General features: G+C 49.6%; 4 protein-coding genes and 3 non-coding genes across 7 annotated transcripts; 2 read left to right on the forward strand and 5 right to left on the reverse strand.

Moving 5' to 3' along the window:
* Nucleotides 1-107: 107 nt before the first annotated feature.
* SSC1 (cation:proton antiporter) lies at nt 108-1,858 on the reverse strand (the record flags this gene model as incomplete). The annotated part of the gene is made up of 6 exons (XM_043282103.1): nt 108-521; nt 571-1,105; nt 1,160-1,280; nt 1,336-1,512; nt 1,568-1,774; nt 1,822-1,858. 6 exons carry the CDS (start codon nt 1,856-1,858, stop codon nt 108-110), a joined length of 1,491 nt encoding a protein of 496 aa, XP_043139516.1.
* Nucleotides 1,859-2,638: 780 nt separating this feature from the next.
* ACHE_t60008A lies at nt 2,639-2,736 on the reverse strand. Its single transcript has one exon. It is a non-coding gene; the product is annotated as a tRNA-Phe (tRNA).
* A 537-nt stretch (nt 2,737-3,273) lies between these two features.
* ACHE_t60009A lies at nt 3,274-3,373 on the reverse strand. The gene has a single exon. It is a non-coding gene; the product is annotated as a tRNA-Phe (tRNA).
* Nucleotides 3,374-4,562: 1,189 nt separating this feature from the next.
* On the forward strand, nt 4,563-6,265 carry APM1 (AP-1 complex subunit mu; the record flags this gene model as incomplete). The annotated part of the gene is made up of 6 exons (XM_043282104.1): nt 4,563-4,601; nt 4,661-4,789; nt 4,919-5,148; nt 5,204-5,693; nt 5,756-6,130; nt 6,185-6,265. The coding sequence occupies 6 exons, from the start codon at nt 4,563-4,565 to the stop codon at nt 6,263-6,265; spliced, it is 1,344 nt and encodes a 447-aa protein (XP_043139517.1).
* Nucleotides 6,266-6,969: 704 nt separating this feature from the next.
* Nucleotides 6,970-7,066, forward strand: ACHE_t60010S. The gene has a single exon. It is a non-coding gene; the product is annotated as a tRNA-Lys (tRNA).
* A 415-nt stretch (nt 7,067-7,481) lies between these two features.
* GTR1 (Rag GTPase GTR1) lies at nt 7,482-8,542 on the reverse strand (the record flags this gene model as incomplete). Its single annotated transcript, XM_043282105.1, has 2 exons — nt 7,482-8,295; nt 8,349-8,542. 2 exons carry the CDS (start codon nt 8,540-8,542, stop codon nt 7,482-7,484), a joined length of 1,008 nt encoding a protein of 335 aa, XP_043139518.1.
* Nucleotides 8,543-9,154: 612 nt separating this feature from the next.
* ACHE_60883A (URC4/urg3 family protein) lies at nt 9,155-10,800 on the reverse strand (the record flags this gene model as incomplete). Its single annotated transcript, XM_043282106.1, has 3 exons — nt 9,155-9,855; nt 9,913-10,402; nt 10,459-10,800. The coding sequence occupies 3 exons, from the start codon at nt 10,798-10,800 to the stop codon at nt 9,155-9,157; spliced, it is 1,533 nt and encodes a 510-aa protein (XP_043139519.1).
* Between the last annotated feature and the right edge of the window lie 832 nt (nt 10,801-11,632).

Below are 11,632 nucleotides of genomic sequence, written 5' to 3' on the forward strand. Positions count from 1 at the left end.
ACTGTCTGAGCTTTGGGCTCCAATTCTATCTTTTATATGCTTGATCAAAACATGTCCACCATGAACGAGCTGCACCAAATACGCATTTCTGCGCAGGCCCGCACGGGTCATTCCCTCTGCCCATACGTCACCGGATCCTGCAGCCCCCATCTGCCCTCTCCAATATGCTTTCCATAGAGCTTAACCAGCACGCCAACAGTAATAGGACCGATAATCGTATTAAGAAGAATCGCCCATACACCCGTGATAAAGCCCTCCTCGCTGACATACGAGGTCGAATTGTATCCGATCTCGATGATCAAGAGGCCGATTTCGCCACGGGCTACCATCGCAGAGCCCAGGAGTAGAGCTGAGAGCCAGGTTGCGTGGGACTTGTGGGTGTTCTCGGTTGTAGGCGAAGTGCCGTGCTCTGTGTCTTCGGTTTCTTTGGCCCAGCGAGATGGTTGTGGTTCTAACTTCTTCTCCTTGGTGAAGAAGTGTGTGAGCACCTCCCATAGTGGGACCCAGATTCCAACGATGAGCTATCATGGTTAGATACGGTGTTTGCTTCTGATCCAGATAATGACTTACCTTCGCAAACGCCATAAGAAGTGTATATAGAACTCCTCTCCAGATGCGCTTCCCCGTCCAAAGCTGTACAAAAGGAATCGCGAAGCCAATGCTCGCAAAGAAAAGAGGCGCCATCAGATACTCCTGCACGCCCATCAGATAGGCCTCAAATGTATGCACAAAAGTCGGGCTCTTATCCGCTTCTCTCTCGCCCTCTTCCCGGCTCGTCACAATGAACGGTCCATCAGGATGCTTGCTGGGAAGATAGGTGAGGAATGTGCCGGCCAAGAAAGCACCGAACAGAATCGAAGTCCCTGTGTACGCGGCAATGCTGATAAACGCACACAAGACCAGGACCATCAGGACGATGTTGGAGATGTGGTCGTACCGCGCAAAGTGGTACTCGATGTATTTCCGGAAGACAGGCGCGAAGAAGTACTTTGTGACAATGGGCGTGACTATCGTCATGGCGATAGAGGCTACGATGGGACGTCCGATTAGCCAGCCGAGATTGACATCTCCATCCCCTGAGAGCTTGCTCAGATCACCGATGACACTGCGTTGGTCAGTATATTTATGGTTTTGCCATTCAACAAGAGACGAAACTGACCTAGACATGACAAGTCCGGAGACATCATCAATGACTGCCGCACTCACGAGCACTGAGCCAACTCGAGTCTGGCCAAGATCGATTGTCCCGGAGGCCGATGAGATGACGGCGAACGTCGTGCCTGGGATTATGTTAGAGCGCATTCCCAAGATATCCGGGGAGGTGAATGATCATACCCAAAGAGGTAGCCGACAGCGCAGCGCCAATGATGAATGTTTCGACGGCGCCATATCCATATCCCAGATACAACAGCAGATACGAAAGCCCGATCGGAAAACAAACACCGGTCGCAGCAGCCATATTACTCAACACGAGATTCTTTTTGAGAAGATCTAGGCGAGCGGCGAGACCACCTGCCATGACGTCAACACCAACAACCGATATTTACAATTGTGTCAAAAAACGGACCTTCGAAGATAATCAGGATCAGCCCGATATATCCCAGCGCCAGGAAGGTCTTTTGCCAATTCACCTCCAGGATATCAGCCAGTGGCACACCGTAGATAATGCCCACCGCAATATTGCCAATGATCCCGGCTCGGATGACTTTGGCAGAAAGCCATTCTGCCAAGCAGAGGATGAAGAAGAATGAAATGATAACCAGGATTTCCACGACTATCGCAGTTAGCACCGATTGTCTAAATCAAGGCCAAGGCACATACTGCTAGGCTCGTGGTAAGGAAGAAATCCGCCAGCCATACTGCAGCCACATGGAATCGGTTTGCGGGAATTGGGAAAACGGTCGCGTGCTCGTGTTTCGAACCGCGATTGAGCAGGGAACGTTCGTTGATGATGATTTACAGTTCCTTGGAGACGCTTTCATCGCCACTCTTTATCGAATTCTGATGAGTCACGTGTATGGGGACAACGCCTAACCCACGTTTTCACCGTCCACGGTTCTACTGGTGTAAGTTTATGCTGGCCAAGCAAGGCCAAGAAGTGGCTATCCTTGGCCGTTCGGACGAGTGGCTCCTGTTACTACTTTGTATCTGGGGTGGTAATCGTCGAAAAAAAAAAATTTTTGGGTTGAGTCACTATCTTGATTTCATAATGCTATTTTGTGAGAATCTGGGGTAGGGTTACAGGCCAAAAGAAGGGAAATCGTCCATGTCAGAGACACGGGCTTCACGGATCCGTCGGACAACGCCGGAAATGGAAACATCCCGAATCGTTTATGATATAGATAAACAGAAAGTTCAAGGAAGATCAATTCATATGACAGCGTCGAGACTCAGCTGCCAAGACAGAGAGAGGGTCCAAGGCAATGCAGCTCGCAGCTCGCAGCTCGTAGATCGCATTTCCTGTGCTTAGGGTTTGTGTCACACGAGCGTCGGTAAGAGAAAATCTCCGTCGGTGTACTTTCGGAGAGAACAGTGCATCGTGCAGGCCATGTTGGGGCAACTTCTACCACTCATATCTTTGTTGATTAGACCCCAATTGAGCACGGAAAAGAAACAAAAAGAGCAAAAAAAAAAAGAATGGGGTGAGCCGGGATCGAACCAGCGACCTTCCGATTCTCCGAAGATCATCAGATAGATATCTTCAGTCGAACGCGCTCCCAACTACGCCATCACCCCATTGGATGAAAGATCGGGTAGATCTTTTCCTCACGTGTGGAATAACAGTACACTCGCTGTCGTTGGCCGAAGATTCCCAAGATGAAGAAATTCTTTGGTTGTTTGATTTGGCTTGAGCTTGGTCATTCTCCTGACTCTCAGAATACATCGAGACTCACGCGGGATGTGTTCGATGACCACTTCTCCCGTTGTTACGCCGGCTACGAGCTCACAAAAGGTTGAAAAGACCTTTACTCAAGATCGAAAGCGCGGCAGACTTTGGATATCGATATCTGGCATATGCAAGATGCGCTTCGGGCACGACTTTATGAACATACATCGGCTACCGTCTTCTCTCATTAAGCCGTATAGAACAATGGCGCGAGAGCAACGGAAGCAACAATGAAAACAATACTTAAGGAAGCGTACTCCGTAGCACAGACTTCAAGCTTGAAAGTTCAATACCCGTCGCCTTGCCTCTCACTACACTTTCCACTTATACGGGACCCGGCTAAAAAGATTATATTCCCCCCAGGGGGGGCCAGAAGCAAAAAGAGATGGGGTGAGCCGGGATCGAACCAGCGACCTTCCGATGGTCTGACAATACCTTTGATAGGTACTCTTCAGTCGAACGCGCTCCCAACTACGCCATCACCCCACTTGTTGAAAGATCGGATGGGAATATTTCTTCACTTCTTCAGTCAGTGCGGCCCTCGATCAGTAACCGCCTACTAAGCCTGCGCCAAGTCATATTCACTCCGAAGTACAAGTATGCCGAAACGCCGAAAACGGCAAAGATCCGAAGAGGCTGAAAGATTAGCTGAAGGAAAAGAAAGGAAGGCATTTAGTTGTTTAATATGACTTGAACTAGAAAGAAAAAGAAGAAAGAAAGCATCACTGTAAGCATTTGCCGGCACCGGATATAGCACATACACGACAGTAGGCAACAGCTCCCACACACAGCCAGCGAAACACTGAGCGAATGACCAATATTGTTGTAAGCCTTGCACGAGTCGTTCAAAGCGTGTCTTGCTGACTTGGTATAGCAAGACGGTGGCCCAGGAAGGGTGAAGTACAGACGAGGGGCAGATTGCGGACCAAAAACGACCACATTGCACGTCCGATCGGAGGTGCAATTGGACAGCATAAGGGATTCGGATGTCGGAAGAATAAAGACAAAGACGAAATGGTGGGAAGAGAAAAGTCGTGGGTATAAAGAACAATGACGTGGGAACAATGGGGTTTCAGCAAACAGATGAATCAACCCAATTGTTAGTTAACCGAGACAATGCAAATTGATGCTATGGAGAATGTAGATATCATAGAGACTTTGCGCTTGAAGTTCTACAATGATAACAGCTCTACGATGTGTAAATACCTCCAGCAAAGTGTAGCAAAAAAGAAACAAAATAAAACCCTATTGGGTGAGCCGGGATCGAACCAGCGACTTCCTACTGGCATCAGGATGCTTTTTTAAACTTCAGACAACTCCTAACTACGCCATAGTCTCCTCGGATAAAATATTTTCCATCTGTTCCAACCCATAAACTAAACTTATCAATTACCAAAGGTGGTAATCCACTCCTCATCGGTTTACTGACAGTGCCATCATTTCATTTCTCCCGTCCAGATTGATTGATTCTCATACAGCAGCTGGTCTGTCTTCCAGGCTGTTATTTACACCCGATACCCCCCTCCTCCTCCGACTCTCTTAGTCCGCGCTGGCGATGCTTCCTAGAGCCTAGAGCAGAATAGTTGGTTTCGTTGTCCTTAAGGAGCGTCGACCCAACGAGCAACACTTACTCTCGACCACTTCTACCACAACCCTCGCCTCTTAATACAACACCATGGCATCCGCTCTATTCTTCCTAGACTTGAAGGGCAAGGTATGTTTTCCTCCATCCGTCACCATTGAGCCTTTGTGGCTCCGAACTGACAATATTAGACCCTTCTGGCCCGCAACTACCGTGGAGACATTCCCATGTCCGCAGTCGAGAAATTCCCCCTCCTCCTCAGCGAAGCCGAAGAAGAAAGTTCCGCCGTCGCGCCCTGTTTCTCACATGAAGGGATTAATGTACGTTTCGCTCTCTCGCTCGCGGGTTGCGAGGCTTGCGTGTCCGCTCCGCTCCCCGCCTCTTCCCCGACTGCGCCCTGCACCTTGGCCATGCTTTACTGGGACTTCGAGCAGATGCTGATTCTGTAGTACCTCTATATTCGACACAGCAACCTCTACATCCTTGCTTTGACCAAGCGGAATACCAATGCGACGGAAATCCTCCTCTTCCTCCACAAGATCGTGGAGGTGTTCACGGAATATTTCAAGGTGCTGGAGGAGGAAAGTATCCGGGATAACTTTGTCATTATCTACGAATTGCTGGACGAGATGATGGATTTTGGCTACCCACAGACCACGGAGAGCAAGATATTACAAGAGTACGACCAACACAAATAAGGGGAAAGAAACTGAGCACAGCTGATGCGATGGCAGGTACATCACGCAAGAATCCCACAAACTTGAAGTCCAAGCCCGCCCCCCAATCGCCGTCACCAACGCCGTCTCTTGGCGAAGCGAAGGAATTCGCTACCGCAAGAACGAAGTCTTCCTTGACGTCGTCGAATCCCTGAACCTCCTCGTCTCCGCAACCGGCAACGTCCTGCGATCAGAGATCCTGGGCGCGGTCAAGATGAAGTGCTATCTGAGTGGGATGCCAGAGTTGCGTCTGGGGTTGAACGACAAGGTTATGTTCGAGACAACGGGGCGCGCTACGAGAGGCAAGGCGGTGGAGATGGAAGACGTCAAGTTCCACCAGTGTGTGCGTCTTTCGAGGTTCGAGAACGATCGCACGATCAGCTTTATCCCGCCAGATGGGGAGTTTGAGCTCATGAGCTACCGGTTGAACACGCAGGTGAAGCCGTTGATCTGGGTGGAGTGCTTGGTGGAATCGCACTCTGGGTCGAGAATTGAATACATGCTCAAGGTCCCTTCCTCTCCCCTCCCACCCTTCCTCGAAGCATAAACGACGACAACTAATGAAAACAGGCCAAAGCCCAATTCAAACGCCGCAGCACCGCTAACAACGTCGAGATCCTCGTCCCCGTCCCTGAAGACGCAGACTCCCCCCGCTTCCGTACAAACATTGGAACCGTGCACTACGCCCCCGAGCAATCCGCCATCATCTGGAAAATCAAGCAATTCGGCGGCGGCAAGGAGTTCCTCATGCGCGCCGAGCTGGGCTTGCCATCCGTCAAGGGCGACGACGAGCACGGCGGCGGTATGACCGGTGGGTTCGGGGGTAGTATGGGTGGAGCGGGATCGTTGGGGAAGGCGAAGAGGCCGATTAATGTGAAGTTTGAGATTCCGTATTTCACGACGAGTGGGATTCAGGTGCGGTATTTGAAGATTACGGAGCCGAAGGTAGCCCCCCTTCCCCGTCCTGTGAGAATGATAGGATATGCTGACTTGACCTAGTTGCAATACCCGTCTTTGCCGTGGGTGCGGTACATTACACAATCGGGTGATATTGCTGTTCGGATGCCTGATGCTCAATAGATAGATGTATAGTGTAATTTTTCTTTTCTAGTTGACTATTTAAATATTTCATGGCAGTACAGATACAGAGACATGGAAGACATCCAAGACTCCAAAGACTCAAAGACGGAGCAATTCAATCACCAATCAGTTCCTAAGCCGATACTTCACCTCCTAAGTCCAGCAGTCAACCCACTAACTGTCTAACCCTTTCCCCAATACGTCGCGCACCTTCTAAATCCAAATCACAACCCAAAGCGACGACAACGATCTTTAGGACCCCGAAAAAAGACGATCAATCCGACCTGACGACCCAGATCACCAAAGTTGCACTTATGTATATATATATATATATGCATGCGAGGGGTACGCATCAAGTCAAAGTGGAAGTATACTTCAGATCTTGAATAACACTTGCCTGCCAAACATCACGACGCCTATTTCCTTCTCACCTTTACTGTACATGCAATCCACCATGGACTGTATGGCATCATGAAGTTGCTCGTGCAGCACCCAATCCGCTGGTTAAGGATGAGGATGAACAATGAAGCCGGCTGTCAATTGAGCTAGATGTACCAGTAATTTTCATATCTTTACTACACCAGACATGATAATAACATCAAGTAAATAAAATTTAAGGTAGTTGTACAGATGTTTCCACCAACATGGGATAATGAGATGGTAAAGATTATGAAATACTAAACCGCATCACAGTCCATCAACTAGCCGAGCTAGCTCAATTGGTCAGAGCGTCGGACTTTTAAGTTCTGTGTTTCTTTGGAGTAAATCCGAAGGTTGCGGGTTCGAGTCCCGCGTTCGGCGATTTCTTATTTTTTATTTTTTTAATAAAAACTCTTTTATTCCTTGGTCTGTAGGCCAATGATCATTGAGGAGAATTAAGAGATGTGGTATTGAGGAAAGCAAGAAAGGAAGAATGTGTTCAAACAACAGACTGTGCAGATTAAAAGAGAAAGGGAGGGATATATTCAATATATTCAGACTTTTTATGTGCACATCCGGCTCAAAAAGAAAACATGTAACATTCCATCCAAATAGAAGACCAGAGCTAAAGACAAAAGCGTCTGTCTGAAACCACAAAGAAAGAAAACAAAGAAAGAAATGCTATCCGTGGGTATCCAGCAACCAGTAAAGAAAAGAAAAAAGAAAGAAATAGCATTATCTTTCAACCCAAACGCCATATATATAAACCACACACAACAGAGCTAAGCGCGATTAATCAACCATGCACATGCACCCCATTCCCATCCGGAGTCTCCGGCGTCGGCAGCGGAAAACCGTCCCCATACCCCGCCGCCGCAGCTTTCGAGAAGCCTTCTCTGGCCAGCATGGTGTTCAGCACGGCGCAGTTGTACGCCGCCTCGCCCGGCGGCACGACCATGAAGATGTATGTGTTATCCGTGAACCGGCCGAGGAAGACGTTGAACTGGGGCGTTTTGGTGTGCATGACGAGGAAGCCGGCTGACGCGGGCGTGGTGTGGGTATTGCGTGCGGCGCAGTGCTTGAATGCTTTCATGATGTTGGATAGGCGCTCGTGCCGGTCGTAGATTGGGTTCATGTCGCCAATCTCAGACGCGACCGACGTAACGGTTAGGAATGTCGAGCGCTCGAAGAGAATGACTTCCTCCGCGCCGATCTTCTTTGCGAATGCGCCCAGGAACCGCTCTATCACTGTTAAGTTCGGGATGAGGCGGTGCACGATCCCCGCCCACGCTTTGTACAGCGATTGGTCCCAGATACTGCTGCCGAAGGTGTCGATGGCGAAGTGTTCGGAGCGGGAGCGGATCAGGGCGGAGCGTTCCTCGTAGATGCGTTGGCGGTGCTCGGCTTGGATGAGGTCGAGCTTGTGAATTAGGCAGAAGACGTGGGCGTGCGGGGAGTGTTCTTTCAGGGCGTCGATAATGGCGTTGTAGGTGTCGAGGTCGCGTTCGACTTCGCGGGATTCGATGTCGAATACATAGATTAGGACGGCGACGTCGGAGAAGATGTTGCCGCGTTGGGAGGCAAGATAGGTTTCCATAAAGGCGTCTTGTCTGTTTTTGTTAACGTTTCTATTTATATACGATTCTTAGGAGGGATGGAATACCCTCCGCAATCCCAAAGATTCAGCGTGAGATTCCCCATGAACTTGACATGGCTGTGCTCGACATCGATCGTAGCGCCCAGTCGTCGAACATCTTTGGCGACGTAGTTACTGAAGATAATTGATCGCATCGACGACTTGCCCGAGCCACTCTTCCCCATGAGTAGGACCTTTCTCTTCTTCTTGCGGCCGTCCATTCTCGGTCTCGGCTTATCTGTGCTGAGTGACACCCCGCGCGAGCGCTGACCAGAAATATGGAAGAGTGGTATTGATTAAATGCACTAGTAAATTGATTGATCTCTTAGAATTGATGGATTGATGAAAGTCGCAATGAGATGAGAAGACGGCGCAACGATGGAGGTTGGAGAGCTGAGGTCATGTCGTTGGGTCAATGATGATCCGGGGTATCACGTGCTGTCTCCAGCTCAACAAGTGATCCAACGAGTGACTCCAATTGATATGCTCAATTTACTCCGTACTCAATGATAGAAATGATTGCTCTAACAGTCTCAATTCTAATACATGCGGCCCTTCAACCTGTTACACTCAGGCCCAAAAAAAAAAAGAAGAAAAATGTATATACTGGAATAAAATCATAATGATGCTTAAAGGGTTATCGAAGCTTCCACGAAGTTGAAAATGGAATATAGGTATACCAAGGTAGTCAAAAAGAAGGGTCATCAACAATTCATAAGGAACTTCTCCCTGTCATGACGAGAAGAATGAAACATAACGCTGGGTAAACCTGGTATCGAAAATCATGGGTATGTGACGGGTATGAGATTAGAAGACGGTGCCATCTGAACGGATCATAATCGGTGGTTCTTTGGTGTTTGGTCTCGAGACCTCTGCAATTTCACGACCGCCCTGGCAGAGTTAGTGCATTGCTTAGATAGAATAAGGGGTTGAAGACCAACCTTCCATGAACCAGCTTCGAGCAGCTGCGGAAGCGTCAATTGATCGTCCCCCATCAACCCAAGCTGCGAGTTGACCTCTAGCAGCAGCTCATCCAGGAAACCAACAGTAGCAGCTCTCCATTCAACAATGACGTCGTCATCGGCGGAGAAAAGAGGAACGACTTCCACACTCGGTTGACCCTTGATCTGAGAGTTCTCTCTGAACGCTTCCAGGCCACGCTGGAGATCCGGTTCCTTCAGAGTCATCAGGCCCATGTCAATCAGCAGACCACCGTTGCGGTACTCAGGCAAGCCGGTGAGAAGGTCGCTGCCTGCGAAGTGGATGTTCATCAATTTCTGCATCGGAACCATAACCGAGTAGCACAGCCATTGGGTAAGCTTGTGGAAAGGAACGATACACTGCCATGCTGGTGCTGGCGGGGACTGCGGCAAGCTCCAGCATGGCCAGGCATCTCCGAGGGGCGCGCCGTCGATCTGACTTCTGGAAGACGGCCAAATCGAGGAGAATCCGTCCATCAGAACGGACCAGAGCGTTGTAATGGGGACGATGGGAACCGAGGAAGCAAGTGTCGATGGGTGGGAAAGTAGGTAGTCTACAGCACAAGTCAGTATAAGTAGAGAAAAAAGAGACATACCTCGTCGCTACTTACCAAGCATGTTACCAGGTCGAGCATCCACCCCGAAAAGCTCCTGGTTGTTCAAAGCTTCCGACAGTCGCATCAACAATCCTGCACGACCCTCCAAGCCAGCCAACGGGTTCTGCTCGGAATGCTGCATTCCCTTGGCCAATACATCGACGGTAATCTTCTTCAACCCAGCACCATCGACCTGACATGGCTCCGTGGGATCACTGCTGAAAAGACCGCTCTTGAACATCTCGAGAGCCGCGACGGCCAGACCTTCACTACGCGAAAAGTACTTGCCGGATTCCTTGGAGCGGTAGGACCAGCGGGTACCTGCGCCGGCATCGAGGAGCACGGAGATGACGAACAGATCGATCAAACGGCGGGTCCGTTCCTGCGCATCGATGGAACTAGGCCATGATTGGAGCAGTTGGTTGATGCGAGGTCGACCACCAACTTCGAAGTGCTGCCAACGGCCATGCGGCGGGATTGAAGCATAGTCGGGGGCGTAGTCTCTCTTTAGATCGATAGTCAGAAGGCGATTACATGAAAGGAGGGAGAGATCGAAATTACCTTGATGATAGACACCACATAGGAAGCGGTAATTCCAAACTTGGTCATATCCACATTGAAATGGTTGAGCTCGTTCCGTTTAGCCTTTCGCAGGATAATGTTGCAGCGATCCCGAACGGCATGGATGCTGCGAAGGTAAGCAGCGGGATCCAGCGCGGGATCGGGAGGTCTGGCGATAGGGAGCTCTGGAATAGAGGTGGGCAGACCACTTGCTCCCTTGAAGCCGGGGGATTTCAACGAGACATTCGAGGTCCGGGCACTGGGGGCGGAGACGTATGATTCCTGTTCATCCTTGTCGCTGTGGATGGACTGCTTGGAGTCTTTGCGTTTGAAGAGGCCCATATTGTTGGACTCGTGAGGAAAAGGTGCTATAGGGAGAGGGGAGGAGGAGAGAAGAACAGAAGAGAAGGAGAGTGAGGAGAGGAAAAGAATGAAAAAGGATGGAAGGAGGAGAAATTAACGAGACGAGGGAAAAAATGCAGAGCAGCACCACAGGGGGGGGGAAAACACTGCGCTATGACGGGATTGTAATTTTTTTTTTAACCTGCCACCGTCCAGCCGGACTAATTGGGATCGAGAATAACAAATAATAGTAATCACTAATAAAACATAATTTTAATCCCGACGATAATATAGACAAGCGCTACTAATAGTACGGAGGAGTAGTAATCGAGGGGGATAAATAAGATGTGGTATGAACGGAGGGACCAAGTGTCAGGAGACAGTACTCTGTGGTGAACAGTGAACAGTGGACTGGAAAAGGAGTCCCGGAAGAAGCAAATCTTATTCTTGATTACCCGACTTAGTTAGCTAGTCTGGTTTTTTTCTTCTTGGTTTCGTTCCTTTTTTTTCTCGTCGGTCGAGATGTGGAAGCTGCCACGGTGGATGGGGGAATGCCCCGCCATGGACAAGTACGGAGACCAAGTACCCAGTAAAGCACGGAGGCATTCCTGTTCACCATAGGTCGCCATAGGCCACCAAAGATACCAACTGTCCAGAGAAGTTCCGTAGATCCAGAGCCAGCACAGACGCCTTGACCAAGTCTCCCTGACTCCAACCGGCTGGTTCACGATGCCTCTCCGTGATCCGTGTCCACCGTTAAACCTTTTTCATTTCGTTACTCGTACTAGTTTCGGGTGTGTTTCCAGGGCAGAGAATCACCCTGAACGCCGAA

The sequence above is a fragment of the Aspergillus chevalieri genome, chromosome 6 (assembly GCF_016861735.1).
Source record: "Aspergillus chevalieri M1 DNA, chromosome 6, nearly complete sequence".
In the NCBI taxonomy this organism is placed as follows: Eukaryota; Fungi; Ascomycota; class Eurotiomycetes; order Eurotiales; family Aspergillaceae; genus Aspergillus; species Aspergillus chevalieri.